Source organism: Perca flavescens, chromosome 13 (genome assembly GCF_004354835.1).
Source record: "Perca flavescens isolate YP-PL-M2 chromosome 13, PFLA_1.0, whole genome shotgun sequence".
Lineage (NCBI taxonomy): Eukaryota > Metazoa > Chordata > Actinopteri > Perciformes > Percidae > Perca > Perca flavescens.
In genome coordinates this window covers 15508566-15528017 of record NC_041343.1, presented here as the reverse complement: position 1 = coordinate 15528017, position 19452 = coordinate 15508566, and the positions used below count along the sequence as shown (strand labels likewise).

General features: G+C 39.7%; 3 protein-coding genes across 13 annotated transcripts in view; 2 read left to right on the top strand and 1 right to left on the bottom strand.

Moving 5' to 3' along the window:
* The window catches only part of nrg2a (neuregulin 2a), a 73624-nt gene extending 60803 nt beyond the window's left edge, over positions 1-12821 (bottom strand). For 2 of the 8 annotated variants that reach the window (XM_028595242.1, XM_028595240.1), the window contains exons 1-3: positions 12430-12619; positions 9904-9985; positions 8563-8597 (exon numbers count right to left, since the gene is read on the bottom strand). The gene's annotated coding sequence lies outside the window, so the exon portion shown is untranslated. Of the gene's footprint in view, positions 1-8562; positions 8598-9903; positions 10006-11580; positions 11776-12429; positions 12620-12648 lie in introns of those variants that run through there. The other 6 variants (XM_028595248.1, XM_028595241.1, XM_028595245.1 and 3 more) reach the window with 6 other exon arrangements.
* puraa (purine-rich element binding protein Aa) overlaps positions 1-16983 on the top strand; it is a 26573-nt gene extending 9590 nt beyond the window's left edge. The window contains exons 1-2 of one of the 2 annotated variants that reach the window (XM_028595253.1): positions 11193-11290; positions 12657-16983. In XM_028595253.1, coding sequence (XP_028451054.1) covers positions 11279-11290; positions 12657-13595 — 951 coding nt within the window. In that variant the 5' untranslated portion in view covers positions 11193-11278 and the 3' untranslated portion in view covers positions 13596-16983. Of the gene's footprint in view, positions 1-11192; positions 11291-12656 lie in introns of those variants that run through there. The other variant, XM_028595254.1, reaches the window with a different exon arrangement.
* The window catches only part of LOC114566631 (SH2 domain-containing protein 4A), a 27990-nt gene continuing 16235 nt past the window's right edge, over positions 7698-19452 (top strand). For 2 of the 3 annotated variants that reach the window (XM_028595252.1, XM_028595250.1), the window contains exons 1-2: positions 11120-11218; positions 18931-19085. The gene's annotated coding sequence lies outside the window, so the exon portion shown is untranslated. Of the gene's footprint in view, positions 7864-11119; positions 11219-18930; positions 19086-19452 lie in introns of those variants that run through there. The other variant, XM_028595251.1, reaches the window with a different exon arrangement.

Genomic DNA, 19452 nt, shown 5'->3' with positions numbered 1-19452 from the left:
ATATGAATAATATTTCTAAATCTAACACTTACTCTGCAGCTGTGGGACTTTGCTTTGGTACGGTGGCTTTTATATTAGCTAGCACAATGTAAAGTTAGCCTGAAGAAGAAACGCAGGTTAGCCTAGACCAAAGCTCTTTACTAATACTGATCATATCTATCTATCTATCTGATCATATCTGTCTGTCTATCTATCTATCTATCTATATCTATATCTATATATATATATATATATATATATATATATATATATACACATATACTTATTTTAATTGTTCATTTGGTCTCACTTTTATATGCCAAAGATGCCATAAATGTTTAACCACATTCAAAGAATCCAATAAAATCAAAGAAAAGGAGGTGAGGTATTCCTACAGCATGCAATATTAATCACCATATTGTTATAAACTACTGGTTTGATGTAAGATATGGCTTTTCAAGTACAATTCCAAAGTTGTGTGTGGGTAAACAGAATGGAGGAACGTACAGAACTACACTGAGCTATCAATAGTATGTATGTATTAAGAGAGGGCAATGGCAGCATAACATTTTGGTCAATGTGTTATGACAGTGAAAGAACAGCTTAACTAACTGCTGACTAGATCTTCTTAACAATACACATTTCTTTACCCTGATTATTGCAGGGCTGTATTAGTTTCAGCTATACAACAGGAGATGCTGCACACATAAGCATTTGGTGAAATATAAAAAGTAGGAAAACAATCACACTTTAGTACAAACACTAGAGAAATTATGCTAATTACAATTACATTACAATTATGTCAAATTTAGTTAGAAAATTAATGAAATATTAAAACACAATTATACTTAAAGGGCTTAAAGTCCAGTTAAGAAAATATTTTCCAAAACTCTTCTTAAGTTTTAGATCAATAAGGAAGCCTAGACTTATGCAATTGCTGGGAAGATTAAAGTTGGCGCAGAACAGAACTTTAAATTCCTGTATTAGTCATCTAACCTCCTTAAACGTCTTCAGAGCTTCACAATGCTTTACAGAATAAATGAATCAAAAGACACAGTAGTGGACTAGACAAAGTATTGGCTTACACAATACTACTACCAAACATACAAATCTGTGCACTTCAAACAGGAAACAACCGTGACCCTAAATCAGTAAACCTCGACTCAACCAAGGAAAACGGGTCTGCCACTGCAGAATTGTGACATTTGTAGACACAAAACATAGAGACTCTATATGCTCACTCTGTCATAATAATAGCTTGTAAAATGATGTGTTTAGAAATGTGGAGTAAAAGTCTGAATGATTGTGAGAAAGTGCCTAATAGGAGAAGAAAATGAGGGGCCAATTACTGAAAATGGCAATGCCCTTTTTTCATACATCTTATAAATATACATCAAGCTGTCTTGTTGGAGTAAAGTAGCCGAGCGGAGATTCAGCAGGGCTGAAAGACTACATAACATGACCCAGTGAACACAAACAATCCCCACAAACACAAAGTCGAAACAAGCCATGCTTCTTGCTGGTCAATCTCATTAGCCTGTGCCTCTGCCCTGAGCCAGACACTACAGCATTGACAGTTGAAAACACTTAAATCACTCTAATCTAAAACTAACACACATCCTGTCCACAACAATAGTGAAATACAGTAAATGAGCCCCTTTGTCACAATCAACAACTGTTTGCTACACTGCCCTTGAGTGCGTTATTAGGGTATAATGACCAGCCTGTAGATTCTTGTTGATTCATACTGCTGTCAGATAAACTTGTGGTGTAACAGCAGAACCCAGTAGCCATCAGCAGCTGTCATTCATGTTTTATGTCTAGCTCTTCTGGGGAAGTCTCTCAATTCACAGAAAGATACATAGCTCCGGGGCAAGATTCTGCCTGTCTACCACCTCAATGCAGCAGCTGCGACCTGCATACAGTGGGACTTCACGGTGACAGATTAGTGATACAGTGTGCATTCAAAGCAACATTGTTACATTAATTTCTTTCAGAGAAATTAGCAATAAATAAATACTCACAAGAGTGAGGAGTGTGAAGGCGGTTTTAGGGCGATGTGTTACTCCTCGACTCAGATGACCTTTTTTGTGCATAAGTGTTTGCACCGATCTTTACTGACACAATGCTCCCACCACCAGTCTGCACACACCCACACACAAAATACAATTATGTAGGTCTCCTCAATGAGGTCTATGGATAGACAAAAAGCTACCTACCACATTTGTTTCATTACAGACGTCTGATTTAGATTAAGCCATGATGGACAAAAAACATAATTGTTATGCTAAATAATAAAAGCTGTCAGACTCTGTTCCAATTGAAAACATATCCACTTTCAGATGTCATGTTTCTTTTTGTCATCTCATACCCTCAGTAAAAGCAGTATTGCACACAATCAAAAGTTTGGTAAAACAAGATAATCATGATTGAGGCTAACTCATGGACATGCCGGCCTCCAAGCTAAAAGCTAAAGAGAGAAGAAAATACAAAGTGTGCACTGAGGAATATCAGAGGGCCTTATAATGTCATTTCATACCGCATGTTCTCCATCCACTGCATGCAATTTGTCTAATTCTGTGAAACAAATGTGTCAAATATGCATGTGCCTGGATTAAATGTTGGGCAAATTTCAAAGCAACACAGGATTTCCAGAGAATACTTGCTGCCATGTGTTTAGATACAGTAGATACTACTTGACTGATGTTTACAGTCTGTACTACTCTTTTATTTTCAGTAAAATAATGTGAGAGACAATGTTGCACTTCCAGTCAGATACAACATGATCTGCTTGAGACACTGGCAGCCAGTATGAGAAGACATATTTAACAGTTTAACATAAGTGTTTGCATATGTTTGTTGTAATCTAAATCAAAACAGTATTTATTGTTTTCTTTTCTCCTTTGATAGAAACCCAGAGCTCCCAGCAGAATCCTAGGGTGCAGGTGGCAAGCACTGTAGGTAGCCTGTTTTTCAGGCAGCCGGAAGACAACAACTGCATCACTTGTGTGAGCTGTACAGTATGTACATTAATTCCCCTGGTTCACACGCTTGGGAGCTTGTGTGCCTCTGCACGAGAGGGATTCAAGGCATGTTTTTATTTGTGCTAAGTGGGCCTCGAAGCAATATTTGGAACATATGCAGCAGCAGTTCAAGGTTCAAGGCCAAGATGTGATGGCCTTAAATATAGATGCACGGATACGGTGTTAGGACACGTAATATGAGGGAAAGAAGCAGTTAACAGAACATTGTTGATCTTGAGTCCATGCTTAATGAGCTCAAAGGGACAAGATGGCATGGGACTGACTGTTTATCTATCTGAAAGGCTGTTAAAATGGCATGATTAGGGAGGAGGCAGGGTCAGAAAAGATACAGTGAGAAGATTAATTACACTGAGTAAGAAGCCCCTCAACTACAATGGCCCACCAGAGAAACATGAGCTATGTTGTTGGGTACTTTAAACTGAATAAAAGAGATGGCCCAGGAAGCGGGTGTGGCAACTCTCTCAGGTAATACAGTTGGCTGTGCCAGTTTGATCACGTCACTGACCAGCTTTGCTAAGTGGCAGAAGAATTAACGGGGGATGTGTGGGCTGTTCAAAGAACTCAAGAGGTAATAAGGTCCATTTTGTGTTACCTCTCTAATGGGATGATGAGTTTAAAAGCCAGAGTGAGTAAAAAAAAATCACAAAGAGAGGGGAGCATTTGTGTCTCATGAGTACAGACTAAGAGGATTTAAGAAGGCAGCGGCACAGGGCACACATCATGTTCTAGGCCAATACTTGAGTGCAGTACAAATGCGTGTGCCAATACGATGGTAGCAAAAGATTATTATTATTTTTTTTTTTTATTCTATGTGGGACATATGCTCATTTTGGCTCAAAACATTCAAAGTATGGAAGACAAGCTGCCTCACATTTTGAAGTTGTATTTTAGGCTGACCACCATGGGACATTAGTTGTAGACACAAGGGGTGGCTCTGTGACAAGCCCTGTGTTTAAAATCCAGTTACAGACATAAATTAAAGTAGTATAGACTAAGTTTTCCCTGGTGAAGAGCAGGTGGCATTTGAGCTGTTGAGAAGTGCAAAGTGCGCCCAATGAATTTTGTCACTAAACACTAAGGAAAATGTGTGTGTGCCTTAACATACACATGCAAGTTAATAAATATATTTGTGTGCAGCCTACTGCATCAACACCTGTGTGCAACAATATACTGCATTGTTCTCAATCAATAACTTGCATAGCCTAAATAAAATGATCAGCCGTGATTTTCATTTGTGAAATCTTACAAAGCACATGGGAGAGAAAAGGAGAAACCACTGTCCATTGAAAAAATATAAATGCACTTGAATATCATCAGTAACAATGAATATACTAAAACAGAAATGATACCTGTGTGTGATTTTAAAATGACTCCCTCAGGGCGACATCTACTGACCAAAGTCCATCCATGAGCCACTTGTGCATAGATCTAAAAAAGAGAAAACCCTAAAGTGTTGGGTGGTAAAGTTGATCATTTGATATTTTTCAACAACAACCCCATCGGTTACAGGTTAGGACTACACCACACACTGCTAGCCCTCTATAGCACTTAAGATGCATGTGTGCTTACAGGACTTGGTCTTAGATAGACTATGCCACAGTGTGGGGGGGTATTAAAGCATTAAAGCAGGGCGTGAGCCTAAATATAACCTAGGAACCAATTTGCTTAGGGCAGCGTGATTTTCCACACGTGATATCGGTGATACAGGCCGCTGTCCCTGGTCCTGAAATTGTACTGGCTCCATGAAAAGCATGTGCTCGATGTTAATACAAGCTATAATTTTTTTTTTAAATAGAAAGCTGTATATGAAGCCTATGAAGTAGGCTACGAGATGCGTTAGAGTGTGCCTGAAAGGTTAATGCGGGTTTGCAGGATGCAGATAGTTCGATACACACACACTGCAATTCCTCACAAGCAACAGTGCGAGGCGCATGTCTGATGCAGTTCAGGAGAGAGAGAATGGGAGAGAGAAAGAGAGAAAGAGAGTTTGATTGATCATGTGGGCTATGGGAGCCTGCGAGAGTTGTCGAAAATTGCTGCATAGACGCCCCTTAGGCACCTATCTGGTACCCACTGACTCCAAACCATGTTGGGGCCATAATAACCACAATTCACCAGAGTGCCTGTTACCAAAAGCCCTAAACCAAGGGGCTGTTAACACACCGTTCATTCTTCCGGGTTGGACTTCACCGGTAATCCACAATAGCCTACATTAACTTACCGCAGTCCTCACACAAGATCTTCCCAACATCCTTTTTTAGGTTCTTCACACTCGTGTCCCGAGGCGCAAACGATGCCTTGAAAACCAAGGGCTCGTCAGTAGGGTCCATGAAAAAAATGTACTTGTGGTTCTTCTTCACTTTGGTGCACGGAGCCTCAGATCCAAATTCCCCCACGGTGACGAGCTGTTCTCGCTCCAGACCCCCGCTGTTTAGGGGCCAAACATCCAGCACTTTGACATTCACACGGTACGGCTCCGCGGAGACGTTCACAGGCGTATACTGCACCTTGCCCTCGATCACCACGGCGGATTTGTAAACCTGGTCCTGCAGGGAATTCAAACTCGGGGAGTAGCAGGCGAATGAGACCCCGATGACCAGCATGGATAAATGTACTGAATCAAGCCTCATGCCGCCTGCTTTGGCTCGGTGGTCGCTGGTCGCGTTGCGGCAGGGCTCTCTCGGCTGCGGGGCGATGGCGATGGAGCTGGGTTGAATGAAGAGACAGCAAGTAGGCTCCAGTAGCGCGGCAGCGCGGCAGACCTTGCATAAGTGTCCATGCCATCGGGATCCGCTGCTTTTTCGAGTGATTTCCAATGGGTAAACAGCAGCTTTGAAACGGGGAAACCGCGGGATGATGCTGGGTTTCAAATCCAGTCACTGCTTTCTGCTAATAATAAGGCATTGTAGATAAGCTAAGCAAGGAATTGGTGGATTCTCCCCTCCAGAAGATGCCCCCTATGCTGCCATAGTAGCCTTAACTGCAAGACGACGCCACTCTTATCTTTGCCCAAAAATTGCAGTGGTGGGGTACCGCTATGATGGTTTTCTGTATCATCTGCAGCGGAGGGAAAAGACGCAAAATGCTGCAGTGAACCACAAGTTTGGTAGTCCGGTCGCAAAACATAAGCCACGTTTCATTCCAAAAAATAAAACAATATTTCTGGTAGGCAGCTATAACGCTAATACGGCGCCTTCCACCGTGGCTCTCCCTCCGCTTCCCCCACTAGCCACAGACAGAGAGAAAATAATGCCGATTGCCAAGGGGCTCCGTCAACAAAAACGCAGGATTGGAGTACTGATATACAGGCAACCGATGGACCAAAGGGTCGATCTCCTCTCTCCCAAAACCCAGTTACTGTACGTCAATCACTCCATGGTGTTTTATCAGCGGCGATCTCACGTTATAATGAAACAAACGGAATCCTAAATCCATGACTGTTCCTCCTCAAAATCGCATCTTACTGTAGCCAAGGCATTACTCCAAAAATGAAATAGGTTCACATTGAAAAATGCAGCCGCATATAGTCCGGTGGGCCCAGAAAAATCATATGGCTGCGATGACTAAGGCTGCGAAAGCATATCAGATTCTTCAAGAGACTGTTTTGAATGAGTTTTGCGTCTCATCCCATTAAGTCATGCCCTGCATTCAGGTCACATTCGCTGCTCTGCCTCTAAAAAAACTGATGTTGAAGCACCGCATAAAATCCATACAGCTAAAACAGCTGCAATATTCGGGTCCAAAGCAAAGGAAAAAAAAAACATTTGAATCACCTTAGGAGAAAATTAAATAAAAGTATGCTTTTCTGTTTTTAATATAGCTTAATGTGACGTGTTCACATGATAGCACTATAAAAGGAGCACTTTGACACAGGATTAGATCTAACTAAGAAAACTATTTAAAATATTAACACGTTTGACTATCATCAATGGCAATATTTAGGTCAAGTTATGGTTATAATGGTTTGGTTTAGCCTAAATGCCAATCAGAATGTAGATACAGGATGTTGTACTGACAGTATTCACAAAGAGCGACATCTGCTGACCACAATGTATTTAGAGCAATTTAGCACACTTGTTGTAAATGCTGTAGCCTACATAAAACAGCAAATGTATTCAAATTGAAAATAACTTCATGAAATACACCCACACCGACACATTTTGTGTTTTCATTTATGCGCATGTCCTGCAGACCTGACACAGACCTGGCTGCTCTCCGTGGTGCTGAAATTCAGCAAGCCCTATAGATTAGGCCTATATTGTTGAAGTACGGTGTACCATACAATCATTTATTACTGTGTGAACTGAAGCCCTGTTTACTGTAACAACAACTGTCAATGTGCTTTTAAACAACACTTGTAACATCATCAGAGAATGGAGCACATGGTGTAACACTCATTCCCTGAAAGATTCAACCATGCAGAGTGAGACACGTCATAATATCGACCCCAAATTTAAGGTGTTGACAGTCATGCTCACTAACTTATTTAGACACTGCCCTCTCTATTACAGTTGCACAAACTGTTGCCCTACCTGTTACCATCAGAAGGCAAAGCTGCAATTCCTCAATAGCACCAAGAGGAGGCGTATGCCATCTGAGTTCCCACAGTGCGTGTTGACATCAGAGGTGAAGCGTGCGGCGTTGAAGTTGTGCGTGTGTCGCTCTCCGTGCCACGACTCGCCGTTTCTTGTCCATCTTGTGAAGCAAGCAGAAGCAGTCCGCTGTGGCGTCATAAAGGCCTCCATGCGCATTCACATGTGTCTTGTTTTCCTTGTCTCGTCTTCTGCTGCACACCGTCGAGGCTTTAAGGCGCTCCCCACTTCAGACCAAGCGGTGTAAGGTAGGTTATGGGATCTCGCTTGGTTGGAATGACGCTTTATTTACATGTCATCTAGATTGTTACTGTCCTGCAGCATTTAAGTGTCCTAACGTGCATCCAAGCATATGTCATTGCTTCGCAGATTTTACAGAAGCATAATCTACAGCATATGGCCGTGCGTCTGAAATAATAATGGAGCTGCATTTGGAGCAGCGCCACTGCATTCCGGTGTTGGGATGTAGGGCAAAACTTTGTGAGGTGATCACAACGGCTGCCTTTTACAAACTGCGACGACACCTTCTTTGAGGCTGAAATCTGAGTTGGACGTGGCACCGGCATCCAAGCACAACTGATTTTACTGATTCATATTCATGATTAGCTACAAATCGGTCTGAAAAATAGGCCAAGTAGCCTAGTCATTGATGATGGCTTATTAGACAGGTTGTTTGTGGTCTGTCGGAGCATCTGAGAAACCACGGCACAGAGACAGGGTCTATAGCCTATTAGGTAAGTAAATTAGACACAAATACAACATGTCCCATGGTGAGGTTTTGGATTAGAAAGTTGGATACAATTCCATTTTTTATGGGCAATTGAGGCCCCAGGAGGAAAAGGGTATTCCATTTTAGGCAGGGTACATAGAAAAGGATTATACCAAAACAACAAGACCTTGTTTGACTTTCACTATAAAAAAATGATATAGGAATTACTTAGGCCTACCTGTGCATGCATCCAGATTCGTGTTTATCCCATACCTGGTTCAAAAAGACAAAAACAAAAGAGCACGTCACAAAAGAGTGAGGCCAGCTTTGCTTTGCTTTAACAATAACAATATAAATAAATTAAAGAATGAAAAGCTTGGGAAAGGAAAGTTCACGAGGATAAACCACCAAACGGCTAGCATGCACACGTTCCAGCATAACAAGCCTCTGTAGGCCTACCTCATTCTGAACATCAGAATGAAATAAAAAGATATATAAATTGCCCTGCCCTGTTCATTATTTATTTAGTTTGAATTCATTTTTGCTTACGCAAATGCTGGTTTGTCTTATAAAGATCACTAATAATTTACTAAATTTTGACTTCCCCAAACATTAGTTGGCCTACTGGATTTTGTGAGACAAAACGTGATGATTTCTGTGGAGGCGATCAGGAGACCTTTGCAGGGCATATCCGAATAAAAATCTAAACTTATTAAGGGTTAATATGAAAGTTAAGAAAGAGAAAATCAGCTAAAGGGCACTGTAACCTCTTTAGGCCGGCATGCTCACGTCGACTCACATGAAGGTAGAACTAAATAAGCAGCTTAATGTTTTGGCCCAAACGTTATTTTAGACTACTTTTTTTTTTCAATAAAATGAACGTCACATTTATTTGATGAAATAAAATAGTATTACAGCGTTTTAAGGCTCATGGTTGTTATTATCAATAATTTGTTTTAATATTATACTAATCAAATATAATATTTTGTTTGCATTACTTGTAATTGCTTTTGCCTCATAATTACCGAAAATAATTAGGCTACTTCACCTTTGACATTCTGACTCAATATCACAATCTATACTTGTCCATTTCATATTATTTGGTTAATTAACTTTAGGATGATGTCAGTCCTATATTTAATGAATTGCGGAAATTTGTATTATTTACAAAAAGTTATTCAGTATTTTGAATTTATTTACATAGCCTAGGCTACATGTGCAAAGCAACATTTGACACAGGCCTTTAAAATCATTATAAATATAAATGTCTTAATATTTCCCCGTGTGACAATACTCCGTTATACATGTCTAGTAGGACTATACATTATATAAAATGTAAAGAGATTTCAGGTGTTTTAGTTTCTGGGTTATTCTTCCTTTACATGTAGGCCTACAACTCAACGCAGGTCTCCAGCCTGTAGGACGCCTACACTGAGGAAATGTCCACGTTTCTTATTTATTCATAACAATTCTGTCAATGTGGTAGATTTATTTTATTTATTAAGAAGAAAAATAAAATATGATGCATGTTTAAACATTAAACTCACAAAACATAAAAAAAGCGGATCACATATCTTACTAGAAGAGCAGTCGGAGAGCGCAGACCTTCGCCAAGGCAAATCCACTCCCACCAAGTTTCGGGCCAGTTTTCCGTGATCCTACTGACAAACAGATAAACATACTGCACCAAGAAAATATTAAGTCCTAGGCGGAGTTCATTACAGAATTTGCCCATCCATCATTAGTATAACAATCGACTTGTTTTAAGCTAAATAAAATGTTAAGGACCAATGCTCAACCTTTGAAGATGAATATTTGTGAAGTGCATAATAAATATGCCTATTGACTGAACGAATTCTGAATGCACGTCTAATTTAAAGAGTTCAGCTGCTGCCCATCTTTTTTACTTTGAGGAGTACAGTACAGAGTACGGCGCACATCAACATTTAACGCTTTTATTACGCACATAAAGAGTCTCCAAGATATATCGACCTAAAAGTGAAGAAGGCGTGCGTGGTTTAAAATGAGATTCTGCGTCTGTAGGCTGATGGATAGTCACATAGCTGTTTCACAATAGGCGTAAAATACACGTCACATTCTTTCTCTCGTCCTGAATATTTTTATTCGACTTTATTGACTGAAATTATTATCCCTAAAGGCCAGATTGAATTATAAAAAATATACTATACCGAGTTCGTTTTTAACATGCAAACAAATTACTGGTTTATTATTTTGATTGCTTATATAAAAATCATCATTCATTCATCACTCGTCATTCTTTCAGCGTTTTTTTTTTATTTTTTTAAATACAATAGGTTTATGTTTCATGTCCTTATAATTTGCCAGGAATGCTAAAGTTGTTTGAGAGAAATATTAAAACGCTCATAAATTCATACATAGTAGCAAATTGGCACAAACGAATTTAGGCTAAAGACAAAGGCCTCTGTAGCATATAGATTTCTCAAGTGAAAAGTCTGCACAATGAAATTTGCTTCCAGGTGGACAACAAAGAAGATGAATTACTGTGGAGAAAGTATCGCCAGTATGGGAACACTGTTTTCACAAATGACCATTAAAAGATAAATGTTGTATGTAGGCCCACATTTAAACATGTGCATGTTTTGGTCTTTTCATACAATAACAGTCTATGCTGTAGCCTACAAACTAGCCTACACAATAAGAGCAACGCAAATTATGGGTATTATTTGCAGATGTGCTGCTGTAGAAAAAAAGTCAATCGGACCCAATTAATATCACTTGTTGTTAAATGTGATGGCAGCATGCAGTTGGCCTGGACAGTGTGCTACTTAACAATGAAGAAGTGGTGGGCCTATTAGCATCTTAGCCACTGTAGGCTACTGCAACACAACGCTCAGACCAAGCCTGGACACCAGGTGAGGCCACATTGAAAATAGTCTCCTGACTAGAAGATATGGACTGAAGTCATAAATCAGATGACTTTAGAGGTAACGGAAATAACTTGACTTGATGGTCGCCCCAAGGCCAAAGATTAAAAAATAATGCTATTATTCCATTTGTGTTTCTCATGTGCTGCAAGCGTATAGGCACAGATAATGTTATATAATTGGGCGATATGTTTGGACAATAGACCTAGTAAGTATACGGATGGAGTTGTTTTAAAAGTGTCTTATTGACGTTTTGATAAAAATAAAAAAAAATTCTGTGAAAATATTGCTTCTCAAATGAGTTCAAGCTGATCACTACAGTTAACTGAAGAAAGAATAGGCCTACTCACCAGCTTTATCTGTCTTTTTTCAAACCTCAAAGATGGGTATTTGCATCGCTTTTAATCTAGACGTGGAGGCAAACTTTGCTATCATGACATCAACTAGTTGACATAATGTGCTGAGGTTGGCTTAAGCGTTTCATCCCTAAATGTTGTTCCTAAAACCACTGCCATGGGTTAAAAGGCCCTTTTCCCGACATGCAAGTACTGTACTGCATGTTTGAAGAGGAGCAACTTTTAATGTATTTATTGAAAATAAATAGGATAGGGCAAATCCACATGAGTGCGTTTTGAAATACATAGTTGACAAATTATTATTAATGCTTTGTCATTTCTGTGTAGGCCTATGTTAGGCTTAAGTTGATAAGGTTAAAATTGACGAGTTAAAGCCGGACCTATGGATCCATTGGCTGTAGGCTACAGGGCTGGTAGTGGGCAAAAAAATAATTCACTCATGTTATTGCATTAGTAGCTTACTAACACAATGCTTTTAAATATATATATATATATATATATATATATATATATATATATATATATATATATATATATATATATATTAAATATTTTATTGGGTGATGAGCCGTAATGAATTGCTTAGGGCACGAATGTTTACGAATTACTTTGGGGATCTGATTGCCTTGACAGGATTTCTTATGATTGGATTTTAATAAATCAATGAGTTTGGCCCAACGTTGTATCCGTACACAAAACTCTCACACTAAGGTACATTAAGCAGAAATGTGTTTGTGTTAAGTTACCAAAACTAATTAATCGTTTGTACATTAAACGTTTGCAGAGACACTTGTGATTTAGGCCTAACAGTGCTATGGAAAGATACGTATTTTCTCCTCTTACTTTGAAACAGAGGGCAAGCTAGGGTCTTTCCAGGCAGCAACAACAGCGTCCTTATCAGAGGCTGTTTCTTAACCAGACTGCGAGAGGTGCATTTCTCATTTCTCAACCGTTGGTTTCGTTTTCGATATAAGTGACAGTTCATGCCTACACATTGTGGGAGAAAACTACCTATGCGTCCTCGCTCTGAATTTTAACGTTTCCCCCCTCGCCTTTTTATACCTCTGTAGATCTCGCGAGAGTTCCTTTCGTTTGCTGTGGTTGACCGTGGCTTTGCAGCAGACAGAGGGAGAAGGCAGGCAGGCAGCATCATGGCGGACAGAGACAGTGGTAGTGAGCAGGGAGGAGCAGCCACGGGCCCAGGCTTCGGTCCCGTGAACCCAGCGACAGGAGGGGCGGGCTCGGCTTCCGGGCTCCAGCATGAGACACAAGAGCTGGCGTCGAAGCGGGTTGACATCCAAAACAAACGCTTCTATTTGGACGTTAAGCAGAACGCGAAAGGCCGCTTCTTGAAGATAGCAGAAGTCGGGGCCGGTGGAAACAAGAGCCGCCTCACTCTCTCCATGTCTGTGGCGGTCGAGTTCCGTGACTACTTGGGGGACTTCATCGAACATTATGCCCAGCTGGGTCCGAGCAACCCGGCGCTGGTACAAGACGAACCCAGGCGAGCACTCAAAAGCGAGTTCTTGGTCCGAGAAAATCGGAAATACTATATGGATCTGAAAGAGAACCAGAGGGGACGGTTTCTGAGGATTCGACAGACCGTTAACCGGGGGCCCGGTTTGGGATCCACGCAAGGCCAGACGATTGCTTTGCCTGCCCAGGGACTTATTGAGTTTCGTGACGCTTTGGCTAAACTTATTGACGATTACGGTGTAGAGGACGAACCTGCAGAGTTGCCAGAAGGATCATCATTGACTGTGGACAACAAACGGTTTTTCTTCGACGTCGGATCCAATAAGTATGGCGTGTTCATGAGGGTAAGCGAGGTGAAGCCAACGTACCGCAACTCAATTACGGTGCCCTACAAAGTGTGGTCCAAATTTGGGATTACTTTCTCTAAATATGCCGAGGAGATGAAGAAGATCCAGGAGAAACAGCGGGAGAAAAGGGCATGCGAGATGCAGCAACAAGAGGAGATGCAGGCGGACGATGGAGACGAGGATTGATGTAGATAGCAAAAAAAACATGCAAGAGTAATGAAAATAACAAGAGAAATATAATTAAAAACTCTACTGTATAAAGAAAGACATCTAAAGATTTAACTGTAATGGTTTAACTCCAAGGGAGCATCACCCACAATATAAGAAACCTCCACAACCTGACAGTTATGACATGTTGTCTCATCGCTGGATGTTATCCCACTTATCCACCATTAATACAGTAACAGGCTGCTAAACAAAGTAATAACATTATATTTGAACATTGTTTCCTACTTGACAAACAATATTGAACTGAGTGTTTATTTCCCTTATTAACAGAAAACTTTTGTACCAGTTAAAGCTATTGTAAAAAAAAAAAAAAAAAAAAAAAAATGTTTGCAATGTTCAAATGGAATAATTGCCGAGCACCGAGGAAAAACAGTTTCCTTTTCAAGCTAATGACTTCAGCACAAATCAGATATTTAAATTTTTAAAACCAAAATTCAAAAACTGTGTAAAAGGTTGTCACATGTACTTGCCATCCTATTTACCTTTTACCTGTGAGTACAGATGTGTTTACACATAAGTCATATGAGGGCTATGCCTGCTTCGAAAACTGGTTAGATGTCATGCAGTATAAAAGGAACATATAGGCATTTTCATCAAATGAAATAAGTGCTCTATTTGTCGTGCAATATGCATTGCATAAAAATCAAATATATTGAACTGGTCAATGGATCTTGACATGGTGACGTTGTCCAGAGGCATTCAAAGAAATATTAATATTGTAATTTTGTTTCAGTTGAAATTGTTGCCATGCAGATGGATATATTATAGACTACCTTTGTGTCTCGTTGTTAATGCAATGTGTTCATTTTAAAGGTACTAAATGTGTAATCGATAGAGGAAATGCAGTGACAACATGTAGCAAATGGCCTGAATTGCAGATTACTTAACAAGACAACTCCCTACACATACTGTGCTGATTGGCTTAGTGGTCTGAAAAAAAAGATGCAAAATTCAGAAGAGCATTATTGGTTAGTACATCTGAAACATTTTGTGATCTTGTTCAGTCATAAAAGTCCAAATGGTGCCAAGGAGTGCTGTTGCTGCATGCTCATCTGCACTAAGACAGATTTCGTTGGTCTCCCAAAATTTTGGCTCAAGGACCCTTCCATATGTATCTTTATCTGCCTGTAGTGTACGAATCTCAACTTTGAGTACCGAGTGATTTCCATCCAAATGCTTGGTGTAGTTAGAACGGAAGTTGTTTCAAAGCACGATTGTAAAAGGAGCGACCTTGCGAACAGTAATCAAAATATCATCATCACCCTATGAGAATGGCCACTGAGGAGCACGGGACAAGCCAAGGTGAAGAGTGTTCCATTCACCTGCTGGTGAACTTCCAGTAGCGTGTCAATGGATTTGCCCATCCCTACAAGTTTAAGATCGGAAGGTGTGAAGTTCAGTGGGGCTACTTTGGACACATCCTCATAGCGCCACTTAAGATTTGTAATCCCAAATATCTAACCGGGGGTGATGAGATTCTATTTTGGTCTAATTGTAAATATTTGGGCTGCCACACGGAAAACAACTGGTTCTAAACCAGCTCAGTCGCATCTCATAGATGTGTGATAGCAGTTTTATAAACACTGTCAGTAAACTTCAGAGAAACTGGCAACAATCAGATAATGTCATATTTACCTCAGCATTGAATTAAATGATTGCTCCCATGTTTAGATTGACTGGAAACCAGCAAACTAGACAGTCCTTGACCACCTATTTTTGGAGGCTCTGGTATAGCCTAAATTATACCTGATTGGGAGCATCCTCTTCAGCATATAAACAACCTGGTGCCTTACACACTCCGCATGCTTACACGCTGGCCTGGTGCTTTGGATCGCAGTTTGGCTTCTTTTTGTTAGTTTCCTCTCTCTTCCATTTTTGTGTCTCAGCCCCCTTTTGTGCTAGCGCACGACTTGTGGTGCTAAACGGGTTTGTTACAAACTCTTAAGAAAAATTTGGAGCAGAATTCTTAACTTTTTTTCTGCTACCTCCCATCTTTCCTAACTTCATTGCCATACCCATTCCCCAGCCATCCAGGTATCGGCCTACATGTAAACATGGAAGGGGGTGGTCACCTAGATGCAAGATGATGCAGAAGAGTTGGCTCTTCACTGGCCAAGCGCATTAGCTGGGAGAGCAGGGGCTGATTGGGAACATCGGTAGTAGCCTGAAATGATATACATTCTTTTTGGAAAGCCCCCTTTGAAATGCTCGTTCTTTGGCTTGGGTAGTTATGTGTAAGTTGTAAGTCGCTCAATTAATGGGGAGCAACAAGCATGTCTTGTTTTGTTTTTTGTTTTACGCAGTTTTACCTTTTCAGCGTTATTCCACATTATTTGTAATTTTGGAATGTTTTCGCCCACAAAAAATATCTATTTTTTCTGTGCAACATTTCATCACTGTGTGCAATATCGTATGTGCCAATGGTGGCAATATATGTATATCAATTAAATATATGATTACTATTTGAAAGCATGTGACTGAATTCCATGTTTATTTCTCATGAAGGAGTTGTATGCCTTTATTTGCACTCAAATCTCCATCTTGGAGTAAAATATAGTAAACCAAGGTCTTAGCAGCCTGTTGGGTCAAGCAGTTCACATAGTACTTTAACTTGAAATAGAACAATGTCACTGCAAGTATGCCTCTCTTTAGGAAAAGGGTAAACTTGGTGTATGGGTTGTTGAAGGTAGACTAAACACACGATGGAGTTTTTGTGAATAGGAAAACTTTAAAAAACAGTGAAATCTCCATTTTAGCTTTAAGCTAAGAAAAGGTGCTTCAGTCCAATTCTCATTAAAGTGTATGGTGAACTGTCTTCAGTGGTTGTTGTGTGTAGCACTTTGCTTTCCCAGGTTAATTAAATGCCTGACCAATACTTGTTTAAAATGATCTCAAAAAAGAATGTCGTTATCTCTTATTTTCTTTTCTTTTTCTTTTTTTAAAGATGAAGTATTTGATTTGCTCATTTGGTTTTGATGCATTAAATATAATTTATGTACATTTGACAAATTTAAAAAAAATAAATTTAATTTACCCAGTGAGGGAAAATCTACATTCAAAATGTATGTTTTTTTTTTTTTTTTTTCTGTTTCATTTCTTGTTCGAGAGAAAAAAAATCTTCCCAAGATGTCTACAGATCACTGATGAAAAGTATGTTTGTTTAATTTTGATGTAGTGTTGTCCACAATGTCTGACTCTACATTTACAATGATGCTAATTACTAAAGCTTAATTTTACAGCCTTTAAAATGCAAACTTTGCAATGGCAAGTTACTGATGACTCATGTCTACATTAGTAATGTATGTATAATACCAGGCTGTAAAATAAAGCATTACTTTGTTCTCTATTCATCCCGACTGCTATTTGTGATCATCTGTATGCAACGATGGCTGTTGTAAGAGCTTTACTTCTCATATAACACTAAAGAAACGAGAGCTTATTAATCAACCCAACACAACCTGCATGACTTTTTTGTGGTTGCAAATAACCTTTTTTTTTCCTCTGATATGGGTTTTGAGGTTTGCCATACTGCAACAGTGATTAAAAGAAAAGCAGGTTATGTTTTTTTAATTAATACTTTTCAGTTAATAGCTATTTACAAGTTCAATGGATTTCTAGTCACAAGTTAGATTTCTGGTTAAATGCATATTAATGCAATGGTGTGATGTAGAAGATGTTAAAACTGCATTATCCCTCAGCGGCCTCAGTGTTATTTCTGCCTCTAAAATCATGGCCGAGTTTCTATGACAGGGAGATGTTGCCAGACCATCTATCATTAATATAAGGATGAGTTAAGTTCTTATGTCCCGCCACCACAAACACACACTCTCCAGGGAGGTCAGAGTGCAAGGTCTGGACATGCTCAAAGCCATGTTGTGAAGTTGATGGTCTCTCAGCCTCTTGGCCCCCCTGCTGGCCATGAGGAAGGGTGAAAGAACCAAAGGGGATGTGCTAAATTGAGATGGACTCCAGCCCAGATGCCAACTCACTCTCTGAGTTTGCTCTTCATCCAAGAGATCGGTTTAGGTCATCACGGCTTTGGAAGCACAAGTGCAACGCATCACAGCTGGTGATGAATTGTACTAAGTCCAACCAAGACTATCTTTGTGAATGTACAATGTATTGATGAAAGGCTACATAACTCCTTTTATTTTCATCTGTGAGTTTGTCAGTCATGCTACAATGAAGCTCATTTTCACAGGAATGCTGCTAGGGAAGACTGATATAACAGGTTTAGTCTGGTCCAGCTGCCTTAGTAGTAGCAGAGAAATAACTACTTGATCAAATGCATATTGTATTGCTACTGCATAATGGTAATTATAACCGGAGCACTCCTTGACAGCAATGTACAATGAATGGCCTACTACAATGTTGCCTACAACATCCAGCCACTTTTTACCTTTGTGTTTGTGCATGCATATTTATTTGTGCTGGGGTGTTGCTGAGCTTTTCTGCATATGTTTGGAAATGCTGCCTTCATTTTAACATCACTTCCATTTTTATTCATCTTTGTAATTTAGTGCTCTATTGTGAAGCAAGTTGGTTTTGGTGGTGACGTAATTCATATGAGGCTTCTCTGGTTTTGGCCACTAGAGGATGCTCTTTACCTATAAATGATGGACTCTGAAACAGAAGGAAGAGGAGAAGAAAGAAGAAGAAAGTTGCCTTTGGCTTTAATTTGGTAGAATTAACAGACAAATGGCACAAGGTTTACAGTTTAGCAGAGCTTCTACTTGCATAGGATATGTACATAACTTTAGAATCACTAAATACAATTAAGCCCACTATTTATGTTTTGTTGTTTTAACATTTGCTGAAAATAAAAAGTCCTTGAACCTAACGTACCATTTACACCACCTGAGCTCATGATTTAAATGTCACAGTACCTGGCATTATTAGTAAGACATCCGTCATGAAAACTTCTTAAGTATAAACCTATTGTTTAAAGGAAGAAGACCCAAGAAAGCGTGGGTGCAGAATGTGTTATAATTATCAAGTATATTTAGACCTATGTTGAAACTACAGGAAATAAAAAAAAAAACTGTAGGTTATGCCTATTCAAGAGTGTTGTCCCGTTGTTGTACAACCTTTATTTTTACATGCACTGTTGATGTAAAAAAAATATTTAAATGTGGGATAGTTTTGTGGGTAGGAGAGCAGTAATGACAAAATGAGCTTGAAAGATTAGTTGAAGGATTTTACGCCCTTTCATTTTAAATATTTTTTTTACAAGTTCTTTTATGTGGAAGGTCAACTTCCTAAATTGCTCTCTTCCCCTTTTTTTTAAATAAAGACAGAGAGAGAGTGAGAGAGAGGGAGGGAGATTATGGAATGCTGTGATGTCATCAGCCCAGTCATACACACAAAGACAAGGAGGACCCACAGGCGCTCTGACTCTCTCAGCTTAGTTAGCATACTCTGCTGTGGAGCGGCTGTCTACATCCTACTGTGAGTACTTCAGCAAATTCTACCCTTCTCTTACAGCTCCCTTTTGTTTTATAGCACTTACTTTTTCTGTTCACTTCCCCCCTTTCCCTGGGTTCCCTTCTCTGCACCCTACAACGTGATTAGTAGACACTAATGTGTATTTCACCAGTGTGATAGTTTTCAGTCTGAGACAAGCTTTCTTTCCCTCCAAGTGCTGCTTATGTGGAAGCCATTGTTTAACTACCCACTGTGATTGGAGGAGTCCATTGCAATCCCCTTGTTAGAGAAACCGGCTCATGCTGTCCTGGGCTATGACCCTGTTGTTTTTTCTCTTAGAAACTGACAATGTTAAAATGGAGCCGCTATCTCGTGGGAGTTTGGGGGAGAA